This window comes from Apteryx rowi, unplaced genomic scaffold (assembly GCF_003343035.1).
Source record: "Apteryx rowi isolate R43461 unplaced genomic scaffold, aptRow1 scaffold_15, whole genome shotgun sequence".
NCBI classification, from domain to species: domain Eukaryota; kingdom Metazoa; phylum Chordata; class Aves; order Apterygiformes; family Apterygidae; genus Apteryx; species Apteryx rowi.
In genome coordinates this window covers 720,201-734,859 of record NW_020447752.1, presented here as the reverse complement: position 1 = coordinate 734,859, position 14,659 = coordinate 720,201, and the positions used below count along the sequence as shown (strand labels likewise).

Here is a 14,659-nt window from a genome sequence, read left to right as displayed (position 1 = left end):
GAAATTAAAAAAAAAAAAAAAAAAGGCAACCAAATGTCATTATTTCCTTGTGACTTATAGCTGCCCTAGTCTGAAGATGATTTAACGATTATGTTATAAATAGAAGGTAAGATTTCAGAATAATCTCAGACCAAAGGTTCAGTAACTTCCTCCAAAATGTATGGAGTTTACATACTTTGAAAAAAACAGCACTATCTCTTTAAAACATTCGATAACAAATGTGTTTTCCCTGATTCTAAGAAGAAAAGAGAACAAATAACAGGTTTAAATAGAACCTGCACACTATAATAATGGGCACTTAAAAAAACAACAACTTTACACAGAACGCAACATTTTTCAAACCATATTCTCTGCCTACTGAATCCCACACATATTCAAATGCAGAGAGTTATGATCATTCCATTTCTCATTTGCAAAACATCTTTCCCCTTCCAATTTCAACAACACATCGAATAAGTTTTGAAAACACTGCATTTCAGAAATGTAGTTACCTGTAGGTTCATGTGAGATCTGAGAAGTCTGCCAAAAAAAATGCTGGCACAATCACAGGAGATATTAATAAAACAGAGTTTTCATCGGCTTTATTTGAACATTAAAATGCAAGAGAATACATATATTAAGCAAAGATTAGGAAAAATTATCAGCATTGATATCTAATATGAAACTTGCTTCCAGTATGTTTCCTGAGCTCATGACTACATGATTTAGAAATTAGGCATAGACATGGGAATTGCACGCATATGCTTTAAGTCTGAATGTGACTGTTACATAAGGCACAAATTCCACAGTGATAGATTATATTCCATAAGAATGGTGAATTTTCAGATGTAACTTACCGGCAATTGCCCAAATATTTTAGATTTGTTTTTAATCAAATTTTCCACCTGTGATGCCAGAAGTCATCAATTGCATTTAAAAAAAAGACAGCAGGTGACAGCGTTCCTAACCAAATTATAGGTTCAGTACAATGATTCTAAAGGGAGATTGCCAAACACAATAAAAAGAACAATGTAAGACGTGCCGTATCTGGCCTAGCGCATGTACACGGATTGCTGAACCAGCTGTGAGAAACTGCTCACTTTTTTGCATTGAAGTTAATCTCAAAGTTAATTATGATTGTTATTTCTACTCCATTGTTTTATAAATCTAATTTTATTTATAAATATCCTCCTGCTTTGCTGGCCATGTACATAAGAATCTCCACCCCCTAATATTTCCAGGAACATCAATCTTGAGGAAACGCAACTCCCACACTTTGACTGTTATACAGGAAAAACAATGTTGTTATGCAACGCTACACTGTTCCAAAACATCTCAAAGTCAGATCTTCAACTTCAGCAGTTGCAGAAACAGAAATGGCAGTTTATCAGCTACGGAACAAATTCACAGAAAATTGCAAGCAGCGTCCAGATAATTGAAAGGCATATGCATTAGGCTTCTCCACAGCAAAAGAAGATGGATTCAGTATTTACAAACATGCACATGCAAGTATTTAGGAAATCCATAAAATTTAGAAGGACTTCCAAATACCCTTGCATGATTTCCTATTTTAACTACAGATTGACCAACAAAAATGCTACCAAACAACACTTCCCACACCACTTCTCTAACGTGTTCTACCAAAGAGGTTTTTTTCCAAATTTATAAATAATCACAAATTAAGCAACATTGCCCAGCTTTGTTTATGAAGGAGGGATTATCAGAGATAACCCCTCCTTCACAGATAACCCCTGACTGAACAGAACGGAGGCACAAGTTCCTCCCCCTCATTTTGCTTAACCAGATCTTTTTCAGACTTGATATTCCTATGGATTATTAAAGTCAAGAATAATTTTGCAAAAATTCTTCTTTCAGAACGCAGCAATTGGACTAATTTAAAAGATTACGTCTTGCCACTCTACCAGTAAATAATACTAATAAATTCTAAATATCAAGAATGCAGCTAAACCTGAGAAGTACTGCAGCTAACAAAACTAGCCACCAAAACTAGCTCCACAGCTACTACTTAACCAAGTATGCTAGCACTTATTCAGTAACAATTTCAGACAAATGACAAATAACACATCCATCTTAAGTAAAAGAAGATTTCAGAGAAATATTCAGTATGCAAAACATAGCTATTTCATAGAGTTAAATTCTTCTCTTTTACAAAAATTGCTATGAAATATTTGATAATTACAGACACCATTTATTTGTTTCATGTCTTATCAAAAAGATAGCACCTCTAAAAACAAGGAGAAGGCACTCATTCAACACTGACTCAGGACAAAGTGCCTCCTATCAAAGCACTAAAGGCAGTTTGCAAAGCTTTGTGTTCAGTCTCTCTTGGCAACCTTTCCTCAAAGCACTGACCTGGCCTGACACTGATAAAAACTGCGAGGAGAGCACAGGCAAAAGGTGATATGGCTCCAATCATACCTTTACAAACAGATGCTCTACAAGAGATAAAACCCGTAGGAACTCAATCAATAAAACGGCCGCTTTCCAAGATCACAAAAGTGTATGTAGGACACCTGTTAAGAGCAAAAGCATTCACTCTACTTCAAATGGCCAATTATCCAGCATGAGATCACAGTCTGGTCAGCACAACTACTAATTAGGGTTCTCCCAGCCTTTTTAATTTACAAATTGCTTCTCCGTGCCTTCACTCAGATTCTGAGAGTTATCACAAATGTCTACAAACACAACTGGGCAAGTATTTCAAAGCAATTCTGTTCTGTATAGAGTTAATCCAGTGCATTCAAAATAACTTACCCACTAATAGCTTCACATCTCTGACGGTGAAATCCGGGTCAGGCATTCTATAATTAGCAAAGAAAGCAATGTTAAATACTGTCAAGATAAGTATGGGTACACTTTGGTTACCATAATAAAAGAGAAATAAATGTATAGTGCTCTTTGTCCATAATGCAGTAGGTGGAATCAAGTAAGGCCTCAGTGAAGTGTGGACAGTATAATTTTTAATGACATACATAACATCTTTGGATTGGCAAGTGTACAAAAGTTCCTCTACTCATAATGGAGGAGGAGAAGAGGTGTTTTTTCAAGCACTCTCTAGCAACAGTTTTCTACGTGCATTGGAGTGGGAGGGAAAGGAAGGGGTTGGGGGTGATTTCAAAAAAATCCCAAATCTTTATTGCACATTCCTGCTAAGCGACTCCAAGTGCTTTGCAAATGGTCTTGCTTCTCACATATTCCCTGAGGTAAAAATTATCATTTTGCCACTGGATACAAACTGAGGCATAGAAACGTAAACCCATTTGTTCAAAGTCACATCATCATATGTTGGATTCACAGCTTGGAAATAAAATACTGAAAATTATGAATTAAAGTCCCTTTGTTTTAAACACTATATCAAACAACGTCCCCTAGCGGAAAACAACCTGGCTGTATTTAGTGGGTAGGGAAATTCTCATTCAATTTAATTCAGTTAGGGCTAACTTAGAGCTAAATCAAATGGCAGCATAACTGGTTCACTGATGCCAATGTATTCATAACATCACTTCTAACACAGACAATATTTTAGGTTTTAATGTAATTAGATAATAGCCTAGTATATCAAGTGTGTGAAATTTAAGTGTCAGGAAAGAGTAAAAATTCCGCAACATACAGACTTGACAGAAAATTAAAACAAAAGCAGGAGAGGAGTGCTTAAGTTGATTCACTTCATCTTAGTGATACTTCATGCTATCTTCAGGGCATTGCATGAAAATTAACTACAGAATCGTAATCAAGAACAGCTCTGGGGGAACCGCTAGCTAGGTGGTTCTGTCCCCCTTGTACTGCCGTGGGTTGAAGATAAACAACTTGCTTCTGCTCAKAAAGAACTTTTAACACAACTCAGTTAGAAAATCAGAACTATTCAGCTCATAGGCCATTTTTTAGAGCAATAGTTTTTACTATTAAGAAAACACAGAAAAGTAAAGATAAAAAATCCATTTAGTGTCATGCACAAATCTTGAGAACTATTTGCCAAATTTTGTTTGTCCGTTTACTTTTATCCTTATCACCTTCCCCTGGTGGGATGCAGAGGCTGGACAATATCTTTTGTTAGGTCTCCGCCAACCCTAACATCTTTGCATTTAGCTGCGAGGGCCCCAGAGCTTTGGAATTCACTCCCGCGCTGGAATGAAACAGCCTGAATCTAGTGACCTTCAGGGTTCATTCAGAGCTCATCTTTTTATCCAAGCACTAGAGAGTCAGAAGTAGGGAAAGAAGGAACTACTTGGGGGCAACAAGAATGTGCAAGGCTCATCTTCAAATAAAAAAGCTTGCCCGTATTTTATGTCCAGCCACATGTAACAATTAGATGGGCACTTTTTCACATCTGTATAAATCAAAAAAAAAAAAAAAAGAGTAGACAACAACCCCAACCCAGAAGCATATAAGCAAATCCAGTCATTCTGAGAACTCCAGCAGCAGCTGGCAATAAACATTACTCAAACTGAAAGAATATAATCCTCCTTAACAATAAAATTATATGTCAGGCTCTTTGGAGAGCACACCTGGCACATCACAGTTTTTTATTTCTCTGCAACCCCAGAATATATCAAACATTAGAGAAAGAGTACACTAAGGGAAGAATTTCAGGCTTGAACACAGCATGTTTCAAGTACAAGAACCCATTTTGTAGTTGGGTTACCTTGGGAGGGCCAGGTTTAATTAAAACCCATTCTGCGGACTGCTGAGAGTCCATAAATTACTGTATCTCTTTATCTCCAGCCCCACCCAATCTAACTGCTGTACTTGTACAGTTAGGGCTGATTTGCTACAGCTCTATGATGGCAAAAAAAAATGTTTCTTTGAACGTCATCAGCCCTATAGCTATAAGGGCTAGATATAAATCTGAAACACCAACAATGCAGAAGAACTGAGCTGAGATTTTTGTTCAATGTAACATGATTTTCAGGTAAATGCACTTTGCATGAAAAAACTTCTAATATGCTTCCAAAGATTTTATGTATCATAAAAAATAGGTGAAGAACAACACAGTGGGGTCACTTGACTTTATACCAAACTATGACCATCCTGGGGGTAGAACACCGCAATACAGTCAACGATCCACCAAAGCAGCCAGCAACAACTGTCGTACCTACCAAACCGTGGGAGAAATCACAGCCTTGAGGTCCAGCAACAGAATTACCCCTCTCTCCACTTGCACAGAGAAGTCCCTGAGGTTTCTACTGACTGCATCTGAGCAGAGTTTCAGCATGCTGCTACAGACAAATCGTGTTGCCTCAAACAGAAAAGAAATGCAACCCCTCAGCGTGCACTAATGCAAACTTGGAGTTTAGGAAGAGTTCACGGATTCTCTGGAACAGTCTCTTATTCAAGTCCTAACTAGGATGAGCGCTGGGGAGCGCACATATCTGACTAACCACAACACAATGCAAGAGGACTGCTGCTCAGACAATAGAGACCACATCTTTCCAAACAGCACGCACTCTCCAAGTTACAGTCATGGGAACAGCCAAACAACCCTCTGAGGAAAACAGATTCTCCTCTGTTAAGAGATCACGAGTTGACCTTTCTGCTTCTAACCATACAAGGAACAGCTCACTGTGGTCAGAAACATACACGAAAGCAACTTTCAAAGATTCCTTATTTTTCCTCAGCCATCTCATTTCTTGCCATTCTGCACTACCTCCAGTCACAGTAACCAAACTGTTCAGCTACGCCTTGTACATCTGCCAGCCACAGACATGCAAGCTGACTGCTTAATGGCAAACAGAAGTGGAAGCACATATCATCAGTTATTCAAAAAGTTGGAAGTCTGAAAATCATCTTATATTGCATGTCATATATTTTACAGATCAGAGCATCTCAAAGTGCTTGTCACCTCACATATAGGAATGACCCAATCTATCAAACGATGATAAACACAGCCTTCTCTGGACAAGAGACAGTATTGCTAGAAAAGACTCAGGAAAGAAGAGATTACGCTCACTAAAGCATAATTTCCTCCGGAGCCTGAAGTGGAAAGTAAGGCTGCAGAATCTCATCAGCAAACGACTCAAATCCAAAGGCAGACTGGCCAATCTCCTTCCAGTGGTGGAAGATGGCAGACTATGATACTCACTATTCGAGTAGTAAATGTCAGGATGAGACTAATGGTTCTGACGGTTTCAGATCAGTTAATTGGTTAACAGGTTAATACCCCAGGCAGGCGTCAATGCATACTATTTTGATTTTGCTGCAGTACAATACACACCCACAAAACCTGTGTATTACATGCCAGTTATTCTTGATAGATACATGTAAGAAGTGCAAATATGAATAAAATTAAATCATGTTATTTTGCAGCATGCCAAATATGAAAGTTTGCCCATGCATTTCACTTCTGTCATTTAAAATGTGTATAAAATGTATTTCCAACATCCTCTTACTCTAGAGGCATCTACTCCCAAGAATGTACAATTCCTTTACAACATCATTTCAAACCAACAATTTATGCTCATTCAAATAAAAAAAAGATTAAAACGTGGAATTCCCTGTAAGATTACTGATCTACAAATTCTAGTATTTTAACCCATCAGAGCAGCCATTATTCAGTGATTCAGAAGAGAATGGAAATATCAGAACAATTCGCCCAACTAACTGTGAAATGAAGAATTCCACTGATCCCATGCAGGAACCATCTAAAGATCATGTATCAGAAATAATTTGCTCCCACTTTTGCTGGCATACCATTCATCAAAAATATCCTCCTAAAAAAGCTTCAGTGTTTTTACTCTCTTCTTTTTTGGCAGTGAATCCCACCTACTGGAAGAAGTTGCACACGAGCTGTAGAATGTTCACAAAAGGGAGAGAAGGAAACAGCGCTAGAAAAGAGGGAAGATGTCAGAATAGTATTAGAAGGATACCAGCAGCTGGCAGCAAACAAAAAAGCTGGCTAGTGAAGCCTGGTTTATGAGACTATTTTAAGCTCATCACAGCAAATTGAAACATATATTCTCCTTCACTTTGCAAAGCATTTGAGTGTGACAAAGAGTCAGGAAAATGACTCCAAAACTGTTACTGTGGATTAGTATTTACTCCCCTTCTACCTCTTCACAATCCAGATCAGAATTCAAAAGATGTATTATGTTACTGCCAACTCTGCAAAACTCTGAGAACCAAAAATCATGCTGCATTCAGTCTTTTCTGTTACCTCTCCACTTCCAATATATATTTTAAAACTATTTATTTGACAGCTTTGTTAATGCTTACAAAGAAAGGTACCTTATTTTCAATGCTCTTCTTTGAGACATACTCATCTATATGTGCATTCACACTGTATATGCACATACAAATAAGCATGTGAGACGAGGTCATTTTTTTGCTTCAGCAAAATACAGAAGTACATCTACAACCTGTTCTGTCTATATACATTGCTCACGGCCACAGAAGGGACAGGTACACAGCCCAAGCCCTCGCTTCTTCAAGGTCTTAAGAACAATTACTGGTGACTTCCAGGAAGAATAGGAAGGCTGCCTGTGAATGCATCTAAAAACAACACATCCTGTAGAAAAACAAGCCAACACATGAAGCAAAAAACAGATGGCGCTCCTTACAAAATACCACTAGCTGGAGGAGAGTTTCTGAACCCATAGATGAAGAAAGACCAAAAACGACTCTCTGAAAGTCACTATCACACTAGGAAGCTTCAGCCAAAGCATACAGCGAACTGAAAGCGGAGGGGAGTGCCAGGTGGCAGCTCTCCAGATCTCAGGCGCAGAAACAACAGGGAAGCAAATGATGATGTGTGAGCTGAGATCTGAGCGTTGAAATGGCTAAGGTGAAACTGCCTCATTACAGAATCCTGAATAATTAGCTATCAAGAGAAACAGATATTACATCTTGCAGTTACAGACACTAGGAAACAAGGAATCTTTCTGGAGGAACCCGTCTGACATCAACAACGCAGAAGGCAGCCTGAGCTCTGGAGGCACCACTGTCTGCTACAGGCCGCTCTAGGGAATACAGGGGTACCAGGGGTGCGGTACTCTTTATCCGGCTCTGGTAGAGCTCTGCCATTCGGGGCTGAGAATCTGAAGCCCAAATTTGTGTCCATGGTATGAGCTCTCACTTCCAGACTTCCCCAGTGATGGAGCACTGGCTGGATAGGCAGCGTTGGCACAGTAAGAGCTGAAATATTTCCCCAGCTTGCTTCTTTCAGGATGGGGAATTTGTGAGCTTCCTCATACACAGGAGGAGGATCTGGCTGCTAGAACTGATGGTAGGTGCTAGAGAAGGTGCATATTTTGCTCACTTTCAGGTCCACGAGCTTTCTCAAACCAATCTCAACATGCAGACAGCACTACGAGCAAGAGAGAAGACGCATGCAATAACACCTGCACTTCACTCAAACTTAASAACAGATGCTTGATCTGATGCTATGGGAAAACTAAGGCTCACAGATGGTGCCTAATGTCTCTTTTGCTTGTCCTTCAGCTCCACAGAGCCCCAGCAGCCACAGGTATTAACAAGGACACACAATGTGGTAGATCAGTGCTTAGGTGAATCGTACCTGTGAGGTGTCAGAGACAGTGTACTGCACAGACCTGCCTTCAGAACAAGTCCTACTATCACTGGTTCCTAATAACTCCCTAGTTGCAGACAAAAGCAAATGGTTTCTTCCAGAAGAAGTTCTTGAAGCTTTTACTGCTTGACCTTTGGAAGCAGCAGATTAAAAATAATGCATACTGGGAGAGCACCTGCCTCAGCTATGATTTTCCACAGTAGATATGTCCTTCAGATTACTCCTCTAAGAGGAGCCTCTCTTGAAGAAATATACTGAATAAAGAGAGTAGCAACAACATTCAGCAAAAAAAACTCACTGCCAAGCTGAGCAGAGAAGCCAAAGGGAGGGTCAGAAAAACAGAGGTTCTAATGCAGCAGAAAAAAACATCCTAGGAGGGAAGGCTTCCATGAGGTCTGGAGGCTGAGAGGAAGCAAAGAGCTGGGATGCCCAGTTGAATGAGTGGTTACAGCACAGCATACTAGCGAGCAGAAATTTGCTGTACGTGACAAAGCTCCTGCTGAAGCAAAAGTGATTCGGCTTCAGGTGATGGTTGCATATACACATACAGTGTCAATGCACATTCTGACAAGCACTCAACAGGGAGCGTAATTGGCTCGCTAGGAACTAGGTTGGCTAATAGTGTTAACAGTGAATGTAGAACAAATTGTATGTAACACCGTTAACGAAACAGCTGAGAAGATAACAAGAAATGATTTATCAAGCAAGAAGATACTCTAGTCATGTATAAACTAAGATTAAGGAGATGGCTTCTGCAGGTGAAGCATAATTAAGTTATGAACATGCAAGAATGTTTTCTCTGTTTCTTAGATTTTCGTATAAATGTTACATGGAAGATTGTACAGCTTAGGAATATCAAAACAGATGCTTATTGTAACCCTTCTCTGCACATGCTTTAAGGATCAATGCTTTTCACCTGATCACACATTCTCTCAAATAATATAACAGAAAAATGTCTTTTTTTTTTTACAACACTAGATAATAGCATAGAACTGCTTGCAAACAGTAAGAAGTGACCAGCCTTTCTCATTTAATATCTATGTTTTCTACCTGCTTTCTATAACATTACAGAACACGTATGTTTTCTCCAGAAAATTAGGATACAATTGAGGAAAGGCTTGGAACAGACAAATAAAAAAAGATGGTATCTTAATGTTTGCATTCTTTTTTTTTTTAACCAAAAAAAAAGACTATGTATCCAGGACTAATTGGAAAAGCAGCTGGTTTTAATATCCTAAGAAAAAATATTCCAGCCCAACACAACATGACAAAATAACCGTTACTCTAATCACTACTGAGTGCCTATTTTCTCTTATAGTAAAATGTTTTCATAGTTGTGTCCTAAAGAAAAAAATAAAATACAGAGTTAAGAAATTTTAAAGATAAGTGTCATAAATAAAACGCCTATGGAATCAGGGAGCCCAAGAAACCACCTGTCCAAAGACCTCTGGCTGCATAAGTCTTCCATTTTACTTTTCTCTTTCTCTCAATCAGAAAAACACTTACGCTCCCCACAACCAAACCCTATCGCCTCTCTCTCTCTCTCATTAAAGTCTATTGAGCTGACTTTTTTATTTTTAATGGCCAATTACTACTTAACGGGGACTCCTTACTTCACTGACTTTAAGGGTTCCAGCTGAAATTTTCCAAAGGAACTTTCTGCTTTCACTAAATTCATTTTCCATCTTTCATATATTAGCAGTCACACAGCCATAATTTCCCAGAAGTATCAGAAGACATTTATCCAAGCTATGGATTATGGGACTGATCAAGTATATAATTTAAATCTTTCTCTCTTAGACACTGTAACTTTTATGAAAAAACTGTTGCAGGATCTGTACATCTAGACAAGAAAACAATACAACTTTCAAACAGCAGTTTATTAAAATACCAAATCCTTTATGAATGGATATAACAAAATGTGACCTCAAAAAGACTCTAATAATACCACATTTTAACTAGAAATTATTAAATATTTACAAAGCTACAGCCTTCTGAAGAGACACTTGGTAAAAGACAGGCATCACTAGCTATTGCACCTGTAACGCAGAAAACAATTAAGAAGTCAAAAATTGAAGGGAGGTTGTTCTGTCATTACAGTGTGGATTGGAAGCAAGAACCCTTGAATTTTGTTCCAAACTTTTATCACTGACTTATTTTTGACTGCGTAGAACCACACTGTATGCATTTAACTTTTACAGACCTCATTAGCTGCTTGTTTATAAATGGAAAATAATCACTCCTCTTCACAAGGGTGCTGACAGTCTTACTAATTGCAATACATTTTGAGATCATCAAAAGAAGTACCACATACAAGTGCAAAGCATAATGGTTATTTTATAAAAGCATTTATTAATCATCAAGATTTGGTTGTAACTTACTTAATTCCCAGTCCATCCTTATTTCTGAAGATAAGGGGAACTCTGAGAGCTTCTCTTTGCACATACTCAAAAGTAAAATCTGTTTGAATAATGAATAAAAAAAAATCAATTACAATGGCATTGGCACCTCATGTTACATCTTCTCAAACTGCTCTCCATTTTGCTCTTCTCACCAAAGAACTCTCGCTATCACTTAAACAAAAATATAAAGAGAATGCATATTTTAGGTCCAGACCGGAAACTGACTGACAGACAATACTCTCCCAGCTGCTCTCTATTTTTCCTGTTCACTGATGCACATAAAACAGAATCCAGTCAGAGTTTGTCAATTAAGGCCTGGGCTGAAACACCCAGGTTGTAATGAAATACCAAATTAACAGTTAAAAGATAATGCTAACTACATCACTGTGAAGCAGGCTACTATTTGTTGGGCAAATGTGTAGGTTAAGCTATACATTTCTATCTAGGAAAAAAAAAAGCTTTCTTGTGAGCATTTTTTGAATATAACCCAATGCCCTGATTCTTAGAACACTTTTTTTTTTTTTATGTGAGGGATCCCATTACTTTCAACGGATTACATTCTTTTTTTAATTAATCAGAAGTGTAACTCTGCAGGAGCTGATATATAGAAATCTTATACAATTCCTGGCACATACGAAGAATGGTGAAAAGGTAAGAGTTTTGTGTGCAAGTCACAATATAGCACACAAGTAAAAAAAAAAAAAAAAAAAAAGGCATTAAGTTTGCTATTTTAACACTGACCAGAATCACCTTGTTGCTTCATTCTGAAGATTTCACACAATTGGCCTTTCCTGTGCATTTCTAAATGCAATGGTCTGATACAATGTCAGGGATTCTGGGACTAGAGCAAAGTTACAAAGCAGTAATTGGGTGAGAGGGGCCTACAAAAATCTCATAATCCATTTGGAGCACTCTGCCACAGAAAGAAAACAAAATATTACGGTGGCCATATAGAGTTTTTGTGGTTCTGTTATTCCTCCTTTCTTAAAGGAGAACCAATTTTGTAGAGTATCCGTGCATTACAAATATCTAAGTACCTTAAAATGGAAAACACTGAATCTTTAGTGATTAAAATACAACACTCACAAATAAACTATACACTTTATGTATTGTATTTATGCACGCACAAGTAGTTTAACTTCTCCAAGATTCAGTCACCAAGGTACATCTTTCCTGGGAAACTGTAAGAACCTCACTAGACTCAAACTTGTATCTGTGGTAGTTCTTACCATAAAAACTCATACTGGAAGAAATAGGAAAAACAGAGGCTAAGCTCCTGTGCCCAGGCATGTATTTTTCCCCTCTCTCCTTACAACTTTTCCCTCACCGTATTCAGTTACTAATTATGACTACTATGGATATAATATTACTCCCTAGACTTACCAAAACAGAGAACAGTAATTATCAATTTACTAAAACATTAAAAATACACTTAATTTTAGATTAGTAGCAATAAAGTTTCTGTAATTAATACTCCAGTTAACTAAGGTTACCAAGTAAGTATTTCTGCGTTAGAGAAAACTTCCTTTCTCACATGTGTTCATATTAAAAGTGTTCTGGCTTTAGTTAAGCAAATAAATAAACCACAGACACTTTTTTTTTTTAAGGGCACTCACATCCAAGACAGAGAGTCAAGAGATAACAAACATCAAGAATAACATCAGTAGAAAAAGCAGAGGCAGATACACAGCCTAGCAAGCTAGAGAACAAGTAGCTATGACAAACTGCATTCAAGCCAAAAATCACATCACAGCTTTGCAGCATCTCTGAAGAAAACCTCCAACCCACATTCCTGGCAAAAAATCAAAGAGGAGTTATCATTAAAAATAAAAACAAGGACATGGAAAATAAAAATAAATAAATAAATAAACCAATTCCATGTGTTCATATAACCTGACTTTTTTATTCTTCCTAAACACTGACATTGTTTTGCCTAGATTCAGTTCAACTCCTGGATTTATAGAAAAAATAAACCAATAGTAAAAATAAGAACAGAGCAAATAAGAAGACAGACCCTTTCTTTATAATGGCCCAACAAAGCATTTAAATCCCTTGTGGGGTTGAACAAAGCAGACACAGACCACAACAAAATAACAAAAGACACTCATTTATTTCCAAGTTCCCAGAAAGGAGAAAGCTACCAAAAGATTTTAGAGCTGCTGAGCCAGGAAGACTGTGGATTGTACTATAGTTAGCATGTAGCAATGGCAACCCTAGAGTATTTAGAAGATGAGGGTAGAATGCAACCATTTTCTGGAAAATTAATTAACATTTGAGAGCTAAAAAATAGGTGTTTGTGTTTTGTTTGGAGGAAGAGGGGTCAGGGTTGAGCTTATCTCCTAAACAAATAACTTCCTAAATAAGATAGGTATTTAATTTCTCCACCACATTAGCTTTTCTAAAAGAAGCTTAAAATACCCATGCAAAACTAAGCCTAGGGGAAAAAAAAAGGAAATATTCTAAACTAGATTAGTGGTTCCATAGTTATGGCCATTGCATGAGGATTACAGCCAAAAGTACTCTTTCCTGAGAAAGCTGGTCCTCCATGAGGCCGGGGTTTGGCGATAGCCATCTGGGATTCAGGATCCTTTTCAACAGTGCTGCAGTAAATAAAGGTGACTTGCAAAACCACCCTGGTCCCTTGGATTCCCGGGCTAACCTCTTCTATTTTCCTTCCTACCAGGCAAACACGCCGCAGAGCTGGGCTGTCTGGCTTTGCTTACTGCTTGGTAATTTAAGTCACCTAAGCAAACCAAATGACTTTGGGGAGGGGGCTGCCGTAATTTAATATAGGACAGAAAGACAAAGAAGTTATTGACTTTAAAGTCTCCGACCCTGGAGAACAGGCTCATCAATTGCATCCTTTGCAAAAGGGTCCTGGATTCAATAGGGGGCGGAGGGGGAGCAGGAATCACCTCCGGCTAAGTGGGGGCTGGGGTTTCTGCCTCCTTTGCAAGAGCCTAATTCCTGAATATCCCGGTGGTGCACTGGGGTCACGATAGCGGAGCACGCCGGGGAGGGAGCGCAAGGCACCGCCATTCATCGCCGAGCTGCACCCGAGGCACCACGCGGGAGCACGGGCTGCCCGCTGCGGGCACGGGGCCGGGGCCGGGGCCGAGGCGGCTGCGGGCACAGCGGCGGGGCGCGCGGGCACCCGGGCATGTGCTCGCCGCCGCCGCGGTGCCGGCTGCAGGGCCCCGGTGCCGGAGCCGTCCCCCAGCCTCCCCTGCTGCTCGGCCTGGCTTCGTCACCGGATCCCCGGGCAGGGGGATGCGGGCGCGAAATATGAACCCAGGCGCAGCCCTACACGTGGAGGCACCACGAGCGCGGCCCCCCGCAGCAAGCCCGGGCTGGGCATCCGGCCCCCTCCCAGCAGCGCTCCCACCCCGGCATTTACCTTTCCCGTCCATGGCATGCACGAAATCCCCGTGATACATTTTACTCTTTAATTTCTCCTCCAAATTGAAACTCCTGATGCTGACAATTTCCTCCACATCCGAGAGGTCCTCGTTCTCATCGTATCTCCTTCTGCCAATAGATCGCTAGAAAACAAAAATATATGGTACAGAAAATGGGGTTGGTGGGGAGCAAAGTGCATGAATCGTGCAGGATGATTTGATAAATATAATCTGGGAGAAATAATTAAGCTTGCAAGACACAAAATTAACAAAACCTTAACCAAAACAAGCCATAACACAGCTGCATGCACAACCTTTTCCATCTCGTGGCACTGAGC

The 14,659-nt window shown here is 39.3% G+C and overlaps 1 protein-coding gene across 6 annotated transcripts in view; it reads right to left on the bottom strand.

Moving 5' to 3' along the window:
• The window catches only part of KDM2B (lysine demethylase 2B), a 120,674-nt gene extending 106,015 nt beyond the window's left edge, over nt 1-14,659 (bottom strand). For all 6 annotated transcript variants that reach the window (XM_026058838.1, XM_026058841.1, XM_026058840.1 and 3 more), the window contains exons 1-4: nt 14,636-14,659; nt 14,321-14,465; nt 10,903-10,981; nt 2,755-2,801 (exon numbers count right to left, since the gene is read on the bottom strand). In XM_026058838.1, the coding sequence (XP_025914623.1) occupies nt 2,755-2,801; nt 10,903-10,981; nt 14,321-14,465; nt 14,636-14,644 (280 nt within the window). In that variant the 5' untranslated portion in view covers nt 14,645-14,659. The remainder of the gene's footprint in view (nt 1-2,754; nt 2,802-10,902; nt 10,982-14,320; nt 14,466-14,635) is intronic.